The following is a 12,655-nucleotide window of genomic DNA, read 5'->3' as shown; positions in this document are numbered from 1 at the left end:
TAACCTCAAAATCAGGTATTAGTGATGCACAACTCCGGAAATATTAGAATCTATCAAATTATACATTTTAATTTTTATGAGGACTGTGGAGATATCTCAGTTGGTAAAGTGTTTGTCTTGCAAACATGAGGACCTTAATTCAATGTCCAGAACCATGTAAATGAAGAAGCCAGGCATGTGGTGTTAAATTTATAATCCAGTGCTGGACAGGTGGAGAAAGATAAAGTCCTAGGGCTTCCTGGCCAGCCAGCCTTGTCATAGCTATCTGGCGAGTTCCAGGCCAGTGATGAAGAGAACAAAGAGAACAAAGTGGACAGCTCCTGAGGAACAACAGCTAAGGCTATTGTGAGTGCCACCCACACTCACAAACATGCACACACAAACAGCCACACTGTTTTCATAGCAAACACACCTACATGTGGTGGGGAGTTTGATCCTATAGAAATTAAGCACTCTGAAAACACAAGTGACCTATCAAACCTGCGTGTAAATTTTAATAACATAATAACTGTCCAAGTGTTCACCATGGTTTCTAGGCCTTCCCTCACAGCATGTGCTACCCTGACACTGGCCCTTACTCCCTTCTAAAGGCTCCTTTCCCGTGGCTATTTCACATGCCGCTTGTTCTGACCACTGTTCTCCCCTCCTGGTTAGTCCAGTCCCGATAGAACATTTCCTCAGTTTCTCTGAACTTCCCGAGTTCCCAGTACTATGCCCCCCTCCTATAACCCATGTATCTCCTTAGCAACATGTGTGCCAGCTGAATATCGACTAAACAATTCCATACTTGGCATCTATCCTCACAGACTGGAAGATTCATAAAGACTAGGACAAGAGCTGGCTTCAGTTTGGTAGAGAGAGAGACATGATTTATTTGTCTCTGGCTCTCAAAAGAATCACTGCTAAGACCCGAAGGAGGTTTAAATAGGTAGAATCTGCCATCTTTAACAAACTCATGGAGGAAACGAAGATAACCACAGAGGCATCCTGTTACTGGGTTGTCAGTTGCTCAAACTCCAGGGTTTCTACAAGGCCTTGCTTAACCCTAACTTTGCAAACAGTGGTTAAAGGTATCTCCCTGCCACAAAACTGCACTACCATGCAGACACAAACACGAGAGAGACAATGAGTACACGGCACCGGGCAAATCTTTATGTTGCAATTATACTACATAACGTCTTGGGGTTTTTTTTTTGGTTTTTTTGTTTGTTTGTTTGTTTGTTTGTTTCTGACAGGGTTAGCACAGGCTGGTTTGTTCTGAAGCTCACTATGTAGCTCAGGTGATCATCCTGCTTCAGCCTCCCAAGTACTAGAATAAAGCACAGGCATGAGACACTTCACGTGGGTTAAAGCCACTATTCCTTTAGCAGGAGGCCATCCGAGTCTGAGTACCCTCAGCTGGCTCTAGAGTCCATTCCTGCAACTGTAGGCCAACAACATCTTTTACAAGGTTCTTGCTTCACTCTATCCAGTACTGCTGGAAAACAAAGTAGGGCTATTCTCCAATGAAACAGATCTAGACAAGTTTGAGGAAAAATAATCCAATCTGGACAATGGTTTCCCACGGACCAGGGTTTCTCAATCTTGGACCTGACACTCGGGGCTGACAATCCTTTGTCATCAATTACCTTTACACATCAGATGCTGGTAGCACCATCAAAAGTGCACAAATGTCCCCAGCCATCAAGGAACTGCTACTGCCTGAGAACCTATATGAGAACTGGATTTAGCCAGTAGTGTTTCTTAACTATCTTGGCTTAACTCTGGTCTGAGACTGCTACTGATTATATTAAAGGAGTGATTCCCTGGTCTCAGGGAATTTGAACTTCAGAAGGGAAAATAAGACTATGATCTGGGTTGCAACCTATAGAACCTCAATAAGCAAATCTTCCTCCGAAGGCCAAGAAACAATCAGTGCAGAAGCTGCTGCACACGGTTGCTGTTCCCCTGCAGTCACTGCTCTGCAGACAACCAGGCTTAAATGAAAGTTCTACAGAGCTGACAACACCAGGTAAGCTGCCTACAGACTCACTTTCCCGCAGGGAAATTCTTTCAATAAATGGTCCTCAAAGGCTACAAAGATGCACTGGGCAAGAACAAAATACTACACTTACTAAATTTCCTGTTTGAAGAGCCCTTAGAGCTATGCACCAGCTCCACATAGGGTTCAACTCTTCAGCTGGAGACAACAGTGTCTAAAAAAAGCACTTTAATGATTTCACCATCATTCTCCTTTAAAGGTCTATGAACTTATTAACCAACCTACCGATGCTAAGCACAGTAGGCTGTGATAAATATCTTTTAAAACTATAGTAACTAACAATATTTGTGGTTATTTGCACAAGTCTCCAAGGACAGTAATAACTAGACAAATAGTAAAGAGCCAACAGGGGTGGGTGACAGCAGCATGGCAGTAGCTCTGACAATGTTACTAAGTCAAGGTAATGGGAGGTCTGTCAAAACTTCTTCACGGGCTGCAGAGTGGCTCGGTGGGTAAGAGCATTTGCTGTGTAAACATAAGAACCTGAGTTGACATTCAAAGCACACACATAAAAAGCCAGGCATGTCTGTATGTAACTACAGCCCCTGTGTCAGAGGGTGGGACCAAGTGGATTCTGGAAGCTTGCTGGCCAGGCAGCCTAGCCAAAACCATTGGCTTGTGGTTTAGTGAGAGACCCTGTCTGTCTCAAGAAAATAAGACAGTGATAGAAGAGTGTGCCCAATTTCCTCCTTTGGCCTCCACAACTGTGCACCTGCACACTGAATGCATACACAAAATACACTCATGCACACACACACAAAGTAAAACTTTACCAGGTACACGAACATTCCTTAACGTTTATGTAACTTTGGTTAACGAGTCACTTTTACAGTAAAAGAAATGCAACTCTTGTATGAAACCACAGCTGACTGCCAACGGCTAAGGAACACAGGTAACTTTCTCTAACATTATTTTTTACAGCTTCACCACCAGTCAGACATATGTTATACAATGAATAGTCTTTTCTTTCAAAATACAAATACAACAGAGTGGAGCACAACAGTAGAACTTGAAAACTGTAACTGTGCACAGCTTACTGGTTCTACATAATATGACATAATAGGTATTTGGTCTTTACCCCCACATTTCTGATACAGAGCTCCTAAAACTTCTGGGAAACCTTTGCAGTGATAAGAATGTCTCTAGGGGATCAAAGAGATGACTCTGGCGTTAAGAGCACTTACTGTACTTCCAGAGAACCTACAAGGTGGCTCACAACCAGTTCAGGGCATCCAATGCCCTCTTCTGGCCTCCTTGGAAACTAGGCATGTACATGGTGTCCAGACATGCATGTATTCAAGATACTCATACACATAAAATAAAAAGAAATCTTTTTTAAATTAAGAAGAATGTTTTCTTATTTGTAGATAAGGTAATTTCCAAAGTGGGAAAGAAGAAAAGTTATAACTAGAAAGCTGGAACTTTCTACCCTATCCTATGTCCCCAAGAACAGAAAAAATACTAAAGATTGAGATTGGCCATCCATGGCCAATAATTCAATCCATTATGCCTAACCTGGGAATCATTACAGTAAATTATGCAACCTAGGGGGGAAGGGCTGCAGGAACCTCTGAACATTCAGCCAAGCTGAGGAAAGGTGATGGCAGTCTGGGGACCTGGAACTTGCATCTGGCCTCTGAAGTAAATGGCAGTCTGGTGGGACTAAGCCCTAAGACCTGTGACTTAAGCCCTGTCCCTGTCTTGTTGCTTTAAGCTTTACCAAAGTATGGTCAGACTGGATAAAGACAGAACATCAAGTGGTGGTCCTACCACTGTCTAACCACAAGCCACAAATCATCAACTAGTTTATACACACTACCCTAATTTTAGTACCTCCACAGAGGCCCACTGCGGTGGGTGCAGTTTTCTATTAAGAAGGCAAGCCCACTTTCACACAGCCTTCAGAGAACATACGGTTTCTAGACAGAGCTACATGAAGTAATGGGAAATGCTTGGGCCTTTGACAGAGACAAAGCTGGATTCAAACCCAACAAACCAACCGACTCTGCTCTTTACAAGTCTCTTGCAGCCTCAATCTTCAATCTGTAAGGTGGGAGTGGCACCACCTATGCAGAAGAGCTGTTATAAGGATGAAAAATCATAACTTAAAGGTACCAGGTGCACAATAAAAACCTAATAACTGTTCATATGTCATGAGGAAAAGGCTGACTGACCTGAAAAACAAAACAGAAACAGTTCAAGGAAAGACTGCACTACTGGAGAGTAGCTAGGACTCTGCCAGCTTCGGAAGCAGGAGGGAGAACAAGGCTAGCAGAGGGATCCCTTCCATTCCCAGTTGACTCTGCTCACTAGCTGGTGACTGGAAGACACTCTGCAATGTCACTCAAGGCCTGAGACACGCAGCCCCACCTCCCAGTTTCTTTACTATCGTGGGTGTGACTTTTATAAAAGGCATCATGGCCGCTCTCCAGTCTCTGGTGAAGCCCAAGATCATCAAAAAGAGGACCTAAAAGTTCATCAGGTACCAGTCAGACCCATATGTGAAAATTAAGTGAAACTGGCAGAAACCCAGAGGCACTGACAATAGGGTACGGACAAGATTCAAGAGCCAGATCCTGATGCCCAGCACTGGATACAGGAGCAACAAGAAAATCAGGTTCCTGGTCCACAATGCCAAGTTGCTGGAGGTGCTGCTGATGTGCAACAAATCTTACTGTGCTGAGATTGTTCACAACGTGTCCTCTAAGAACCGAGAAGCCATTGTAGAAAGAGCAGCACAGCTGGCCATCAGAGTCACCAATCCCAACGCCAGGATATGCAGCAAAGAAAATGAATCGATGGCCTGTGTGCATGTTTTGTGTTTAAATAAAACCATAAAAACTGCCAAAAAAGAAAGAAAGGAAGGAAGGAAGGAAGGAAGGAAGGAAGGAAGGAAGGAAGGAAGGAAGGAGAGCAGGCTACACTACCAGTCTGGGCACCCAAGTCATTCTCAAAAAGGGAGGCAGGGAGGACCCATAAATTTAATAACACAGTCTTTTCAATTAGAGAGGTGGTTAGAAAGAGCTCATGAACTAATAATCTTTAAAGTTAAATTTTTCCTTCCCAGATTCCACACTGCAATCCAATCAGTTTCAAAACTTCTGACTGTCATGGGTGTGTTTGGTTGTTTGGTTGTTTGTGTTTTACCTAAAGAAAGCTCAGAAGTGAACCACAAACCATTTACCATTTTTCTAGAAAATGGTAGCAAGTCAGCATCTCTTTACTTGAAATGTGTAATGGAGCCTTAAGAATTAGAATTCCTCCAAGATAGATCAACAATGAGTGAAGGAAGCTAGCCCCAAAGCCCTGGCCCGTGCACTAGGAGAAAGACTTGGCACAATTCTGGTAATTTAGGCCCATAGACAATACACTTATGGATCCCATGGCTTTTGGTGCAGCTTTTCTATAAATTACAACACTAGGCAAGACAAGACGGAGAATCTCCCTCTCTCCAGTACTGGCCAAAACTTGGAAATAAACTTGCATCCTTCCATAATTTTTATATCCAGGTTTTCTGTACAGCATTCAGCAGCATAAACCTTAGATTTCAATAACAATCCACACAGTGAAAATTACCCTCCTATTCATAGTGGAGAACCATTTATACAAATTAGAACAAGTTGTTTTAGTTTTAGCTTAATATATATGTAATTAGCAGTTCTCATTCCAAAGATTCTCTCATGGTTAGTATTTTATAATCCTAAGACTTTAACGAAACTTTTGATGGGCCAAGTAACACTCTTTTTAGTAGAGGTTAGAGTCCTCTAGAGAACTTTCAAAGGGCAACATGATGACCCTTGGCACATTCAGGGAAAGGAAGTGATCTTAGTGGTCCATGAAACTGAGGCAAACACTTGTTTAAGGGCTTCTGCACAGGATATAAAGAGGAAAGAAACCTTTTCCAGAGTCTTTAGTAGTCGGCTGCAAAGGCTTCCAGACGAGAAGGCAGAGAGAGACATCAATCCATCGCAGTCTGGCTGGCTAGCTGGCTGGCACCCTGAAGCATGGTTAACTCATGCCTGACTTTGCCAATCTCACAAGGTAAATGAGGAATAAAGGGACAGGAATCTCTATCTGTCCTTTAGTACATTTGACTCCAGCGGTGACAGTCAAGTATTTTTTTTCATTTAGAAACTTATATATTCCAATTCTACCTTGAATCTATTGTAGAGGCTGGCACAGCAACTCTAAGCTTATATAAGAAGGTAAAAATAAATACCAGGTATATACGTAACTTGCAATTTTAAGTGACCTCTAAATAATTCCAGATATTAAATGCTATATGTGGAAAAACAATTTGAAATTTTTCACCTGAGGAAACTGCAATGGTTTGGTGCCAACAAGGTTTATAACAACCTTTCGCTCCATCAATTGAGGGGCTGTGGATGACTGTTATTACCGAGAATGTAGTAACTGGAGCATTGAAGAGCCATTCAAGTGTCAATAGCTCCTTAACTGTAAGCACTAGGTAGCAGGCACTGAAAGCACTACATCCAAAGGCTCTGTGTTGCTCTCTTTTATGCTCTTGGACTGACAGTGACCGTGGCATCTAGCTCTTGCTGCTCTCTCTCCCCAGTGAGGTCACCCTCCATCCTGCGACTGAGAATGCACAGGTAGTTAATGAAGCTGGGAATTTTCTCTTGGGGGGAATAGACAGACTTTGTAAAGCTATATACTTATAAGAGGCCAGAGAAAATACTGTTAGCCACTGATTACTCAACTCTATGTCTTCACCCTGCACACACACTCAGTGGTGCAGTCCATAACTGAACCAATGTGGGGGCTGTTTCAACAAAAAACTCTTGACACTTGAATTTCATGTATGAAATTCAGATATTACAAAATACTATTTTCCACACCCACTGTTAACCATGTAAAAACATTGAGACTATGCTTATTTCACAGGCTACTCAACTCAGTGAGACTAGTTTGGCCCTTGTTTCTTACCAAGGTAAAGCTTAACTCAGTTCTGAAGCTAGTACACTGGACCAAGGTACTTAGTTTCCAAGCCTTGATCTCTAGCTCTAACTACTACATAACAATTTTTAATGAGTAAATGTTACCCCAGATCTTTCTCTTAACCAAAGAACCCTGCACCATAAATCCTTCATAAAACACTACCAAGAAAACCTGGGTTAAGTATGGTTTAGCCCTTAATTCTTTCATGAAACTCCAAAAGAACCAGATGTGGCTGGCCTTGGAACCCACACACCCAAATGAACACCAGAAAGCCTCTATAAAACTATTAATTTGAAGAGGGGAAGCCATTAAAGCTACTTCACAAGCAAGAAAGTTATGTAGCAAACCAGGATTCTGAAATATAAAAGAAATAAACCATATACTCTCCAGGAGTGCAGAAAAGACAGTCTTCCACTCCGCATTAGTTCATGGCGGCTTCTAGGCACACACTTTCATCCTGGTCATTTTCATCTTTACTCACAGATATTTATTTTCATAACAAATTTATTCACCTCAAAAATACTGTCTGGCAGAGTATAGTGATATACACTTAAAACAATCCCTGTCCTCAGGAGGCCGAGGTAGAAGGACTCAGAATCTGAGACCATCCTGAGCTACACAGACCCTGTCTCAAAAAACTAAGGGTAGCCAGGTGGCGCACACCTTTAATCCTAGCACACAAGAGGCAGAGGCAGGCAGAGTTCTGAGTTCAGTATCAGCCTCATCTACAGATTGAGTTCCAGGACAGCCAGGGCTACACAGAGAAAAACAAACAAATAAGCAAACAAAGAACAAGCCAGGCATGGTCATGGAACACCTGTAATCCTAGTATTCTGGAAACTGAGGCAGAAAGACTGCTTTGAGTTCAAAGTCAGCCTGAACTACATAGGAGTACTAGGCCAGTCAGAGCTACAAAGCCCTGTCTCAAAATTACATATAGACAAATGGACTGACAGACAGACAGACAGACAGACAGACAGACAGACAAACAAACTGACTATGGATGAGGCTCAGTGGTACAGTATTTGCCCAGCATGTACAAGGCCTGAGTTTGATCCTCAGCACCACAGAAATAAATGAATGTATGCAGTTAGAAAATGCCCTCTGCTGGGAAGCACTGAGATAGTGTCCTCTGCCATCATTCTTCCTGGGCTCTACAGTCACAATATATATACTGTGTGTGTACGTGTGTGTGTGTGTGTGTGTGTGTGTGCACCTGCACATGCTCATGTGCTGAAGAAGTCCAGAGCTACCCAAACCTGCAAGAGCTGGAATTACAGAGTTGTGAGCTGTCTGAGCTGTAGCTGTCTGAGCTGACTGAGCACAGCCTCTTAACTACTGAGCCATCCCATAAGCACAATTTCTATGAGCAAACCAAGCCACTGCAGTAATCCCAAGTGTTATCATAAGTACTGACAACTGGGAGACTCAGCCACAATTCCTCATCAAAGGGAATAATCGTTTTTTCTATCCACTGCTTGTTAAACACAGCATTTCCAAGTCCTTGTTCCACACGGGCATGAGGCACTCTGATCCTATTTAATTAACAGTGTATACCTCAGAGTTGTCTCTATGACACTGAGCCAGCATTACATAGTCTGTGACAATAAGCATGATTATACAATTTAAGATGTTATACTAAGTTTATCGCACTCCTAACAATACTACATAAAAGGGCATCTAAAATGCCACAATCACTAGTAAATTTAAATAATGAAAATCGAGGATTCCTTCCAAAATAGAAAATGAGATCTGAGTATTGATCGGGTTGAACACTTTCCAGGACCTGGGTTCCAGCCCAACATCATAAAAAACAACACAATCCAGTTAATAGCAAATAAAATCTTAATGCTGTTATAAATAAAAAGGTGAGGTCAAAATGACACAAGGAATCATTCCTTACATCTCTCTGTAAAAGCAAGACGTACTAAACTCGGGCTTTTAGAAAAAGCCCAAAGTTTGTCAAAATTCAAAGGCTTCTCTTCTGTGACTGCAAGGTTAACCACAAACTACTTATAGTCAAATACAAAATACCTCCCTCTTAATTCAACAGCTGACCCATGAATGTTTCTTTAAGTGGTACAAATAGCTAATGAAAAGACCATCCAACCCCATCCAACCGGTAGAACCCCCGCGGCTCATAATCCATTCATTAGCTACAAGAATTCACAACTGAACAATTCAGATTTTTAAAACCTCTCCATTTAAAGCTTGCATCATTTTCCTCCTCATCCCAACCTTTCTGGTCAGCTAACTAAACCCAAGTTGAAAGGACACGTCTCATAGGCAGAGGGGGAGGAGGGTTCCTAGGCTGGGAGCCCAGACCTGTCAAACACATTTTTTTAAGTGCTTCGGGAAAATGTCAGCCGAAATGTTCACGAGGCCCAGTTTAATGTCTTTATAACCCTTTGTATATCCAGAGATTCGGCCAGACAAAAAGAGACCGGCTTTCGGATTTGTCCCTCGGCGGGGAGAGGAAGGCTGGCTGGGTGAGAGCTGGGGCAGTTTTCTGCTCGGGCCCCAGTGCCAGTTGGGTGGCCCTACCCAAAGTTGCTCGGGTCCTGGGGGCGGGCGCGGACGCCGCCGCCGGCCTGGGAACAATGCGGGGCTTCGGGGCGCCCACGCTGGGGCCCGGGGAACCAGGCAGCAAAGGCTGTCCTCCGCCCGCGCCGCCGAACAAAAGGCGCCGCGGGGCCAGAGCCCGGGCCGGGAAAAGTTTGTGAGAGGCCGGGGCCGAGGCCCGTGCGCGCCGCCCCGCACAATGGCCCGGCCGAGCGCGGGAAGGCCGAGCGCCCCGCCGCGCCGCGCCACGCCCCCGCTCCGCAGGGCCGCGGCCCAGTACCTGGTGCGTGTCCTTCCCGCCGCCCGCGGCCGCCGCTGGCCCGCCGGGGCCGCTAGTCATGTTCACGTACAGGGAGCGGGAGAGCGGGCTCCGCAGCGTCCACATCCTCCGCGCCAGCCACACGGACGCCAGGCTCAGGCACAGCCAGCCCGCCAACAGTCTCATCGGGGGGCCGCGGCCGCCAGCTCGGATCACCGCCGGGCCCAAGCCCAGGAGGAGGAGGAGGAGGAGCCGCCGCCTCCGGCCACCGTCGTCGCCGCCGGAGCTCGAGCCATCGCCGCCAAGTCGCCCGTGCAGCCCCCTTCGGGGCCGAGGCAGAGGGAGGGGGGGATGGCGCGGGAGGGGGGCGGGGGAGGAGCGGCAGGCGCGCGGCCTTCTCACGTCCCCCGCGGCCCTTCCCAGCCCGGAACGCCAACGACTCCAGGTCGGGTTTCCACCCGGTGCACGTACAAACGCAGGAGGGGCGTTCTCCCTGCCCAATGAGCGGAGACCGGGAGGCCCGGGAGTTGGGAGAGAGGGCGTGCACGTCCTCCGTGGCGCCGCCTGGACTCATAATGGCGGAAGATCCGGGGGAGACTTCCTAAAGGGTCTACTAGAGTCTGGCCCCTCCGAGGAGGGGTCTGCAGGACTTCCGGGCTTGTCTTGCCTTAGTAACTACCCTGTGGGCCCCTCGACTACACCTTTGACCTAATTGTCCCCATTGACACAGACCCACGTTTATTAGATAGACCCGCGCTGCCCTTCTTGCTACAGTCTTGACCGTCTATTTAATAATTTCCATCTGGGGTCAGCGAACCTGACTCCCAACTCCAAAAGCCACCCAATAGCTGCAAAGCAGAGAATCGAGGGGGAAAGAATCCCACCGCCACTCCCAGTCCCGGTGTTCCCAAGCCTGAGAAGCGGCTGTCACAGGTCTAGTGAAGCCCTCATGAGTGAAAGCTCTGCCTTTGTTGGAAACTAGTGCTCCTGGAGCACTCAACGAAATGTGATGGAAAATAGCATCTGCTGGACAACGAAGGCCACAAGTCAGTCCTGGCTGCCATGTTTCCTTGCAAGTTAGTCCTGGCTGCCATGTTTCCTCAAGCTGACAGAAGTTGGACCAGACATTCTTAAAATGAGCTCGGTCTGGGGAGATTTAGCCAGATATTTCTTAGATCATTTATAGCAAAGAAGAAGCCCAATGTTTCTAAAATGAGGGTCATGAGATGTCATTGGTTCTCAATTAACTGTTGCTACTAAGCTACAACATATTTCCTAGCCCAGCTACTCACACCTTCCTAGGTGTGTTAGAATATGCTTTTCATTTGACAGCGACAGAGATTCTGTACATTAATTTTAAATTTTAAATTAATTATATAACAAATTTATCTTTACGTTAATTTCATCACACTACACTGAAGAGATTTCCGTTTATGAAATAGTGACCCCTGGATGAGAAATGGCATTCCTTATCACAAACTCCTTAGGTGTTAAAGTATCTGTTTACCATCTTTCGTTAATAAGAATATTTTGTTACCTAATGTGCATGGAATATAACAAAATACTTTCTCTTCTCTCATTCTGGTATATTCCCTGACATCTCTCCAAGTTGGGTGTTAAACCCAAGACTTTACCTTACTAAATTGAGCTCAACTTTCTAGAAGTACTGATCCAACATACTTAAAAGAAGCTATAATAGTGAATGTAAATGACTGTATTATGTCCCCTCTTTGAGGTCCAATAAAGCTCTTCTGTATCAAACCAGAGTCTTCACCTTTTTAAGTAAAGCAGAGATACAACAAGAGTGCATAAACGGGCATATTTCATTTCTAAAGACAAAGGATACAGAAAACTGTGTCCTAAGATTAAGCTTGCTTAACCACAGCTCCAAGACTTCAACCCTAAATGTATCCTCTAAACAAGAAGCAAAGATACATCTGATAGGATCTGAAGAATTTGGGGTGAACTTGACAGCTAAGATGCCTACCAAATGTTGCTTTATGCCTGAGCAGCTCACCTAAAAAAATTAATTACCCTCACATTCAAACTACTCTATAATCACAAACTACTTGTGTAGGTGTGATTTACATTTAGGAAGCACAGGAAGAAAGCAAAGCACAACATAAGCAAATGAAAAAGCAAATATGATAGCAAACCTTTTTATAGAGGGTGGTATCCCAGCTCCTGGCTTTTCGATCCATCCAAGAAGCCTTGCTGTCTCTCCTCTCAGCTTCCTGAATTACAAATCAGGAGGAAGGAAAGCTGCAAGAGTAAATATACTAAGCAGAAGTTCAGATTGCCCTCAGGGACAGCCTGCTACTAGGATGTCACTACTGTACATTAAAACCTCAGTTATCCATGATGGGAATAGCAAGAGACACCCCGAATACAGAAAGCCAAAGATGAGGCAATATCCTTTCCAATGTGGCTTTGAAATGTAGGTATTAACACTCAAGAGTCACATACCTGCTATCCTTGTGCCTGCTGACCCTGAGTGTCTAGCCTGGGTTTCTGTTCTATTACCAGAAATTGTGGCTGGGTCATGCAGGCAAGCAGCGTGTTTCTTAAGCAACTTCCCCTAACTCTTCCCTTACCTCCCCCTCCCCTTTCTTCTCCTCTCTTTAACCCTCCTTTCCTTTTCATCAGTCCTTGTTATACAGGCTAAGCTGGCCTTGAACTCACAATCATCCTGACTATGCCTCACAAACACAGGGATCACAAGAATGTGCTGGCACTCCTAGCTTGAGATTTGCTTTTCAATTTCACAGTACAATGTGAAGGAAAACCACAGAAAGATAGAGGTATGGATTTGCAGAAGACTTAAAACCACTGTA

The 12,655-nt window shown here is 44.7% G+C and overlaps 1 protein-coding gene and 1 pseudogene across 3 annotated transcripts in view; one reads left to right on the top strand and one right to left on the bottom strand.

Annotated features, from left to right (window-relative positions):
- The window catches only part of Mettl9 (methyltransferase like 9), a 45,140-nt gene extending 33,103 nt beyond the window's left edge, over positions 1 to 12,037 (bottom strand). The window contains exon 1 of one of the 3 annotated variants that reach the window (XM_021167580.2): positions 11,978 to 12,037. In XM_021167580.2, coding sequence (XP_021023239.1) covers positions 11,978 to 12,022 — 45 coding nt within the window. In that variant the 5' untranslated portion in view covers positions 12,023 to 12,037. Of the gene's footprint in view, positions 1 to 9,842; positions 10,367 to 11,977 lie in introns of those variants that run through there. The other 2 variants (XM_021167578.1, XM_021167579.2) reach the window with 2 other exon arrangements.
- LOC110297333 lies at positions 4,459 to 9,723 on the top strand (annotated as a pseudogene).
- Positions 12,038 to 12,655: the final 618 nt, after the last annotated feature.

This window comes from Mus caroli, chromosome 7, assembly GCF_900094665.2.
Source record: "Mus caroli chromosome 7, CAROLI_EIJ_v1.1, whole genome shotgun sequence".
NCBI lineage: Eukaryota > Metazoa > Chordata > Mammalia > Rodentia > Muridae > Mus > Mus caroli.
The sequence above is the reverse complement of the archived record's forward strand: the minus strand, read 5'-3'. Positions and strand labels throughout refer to the sequence as shown.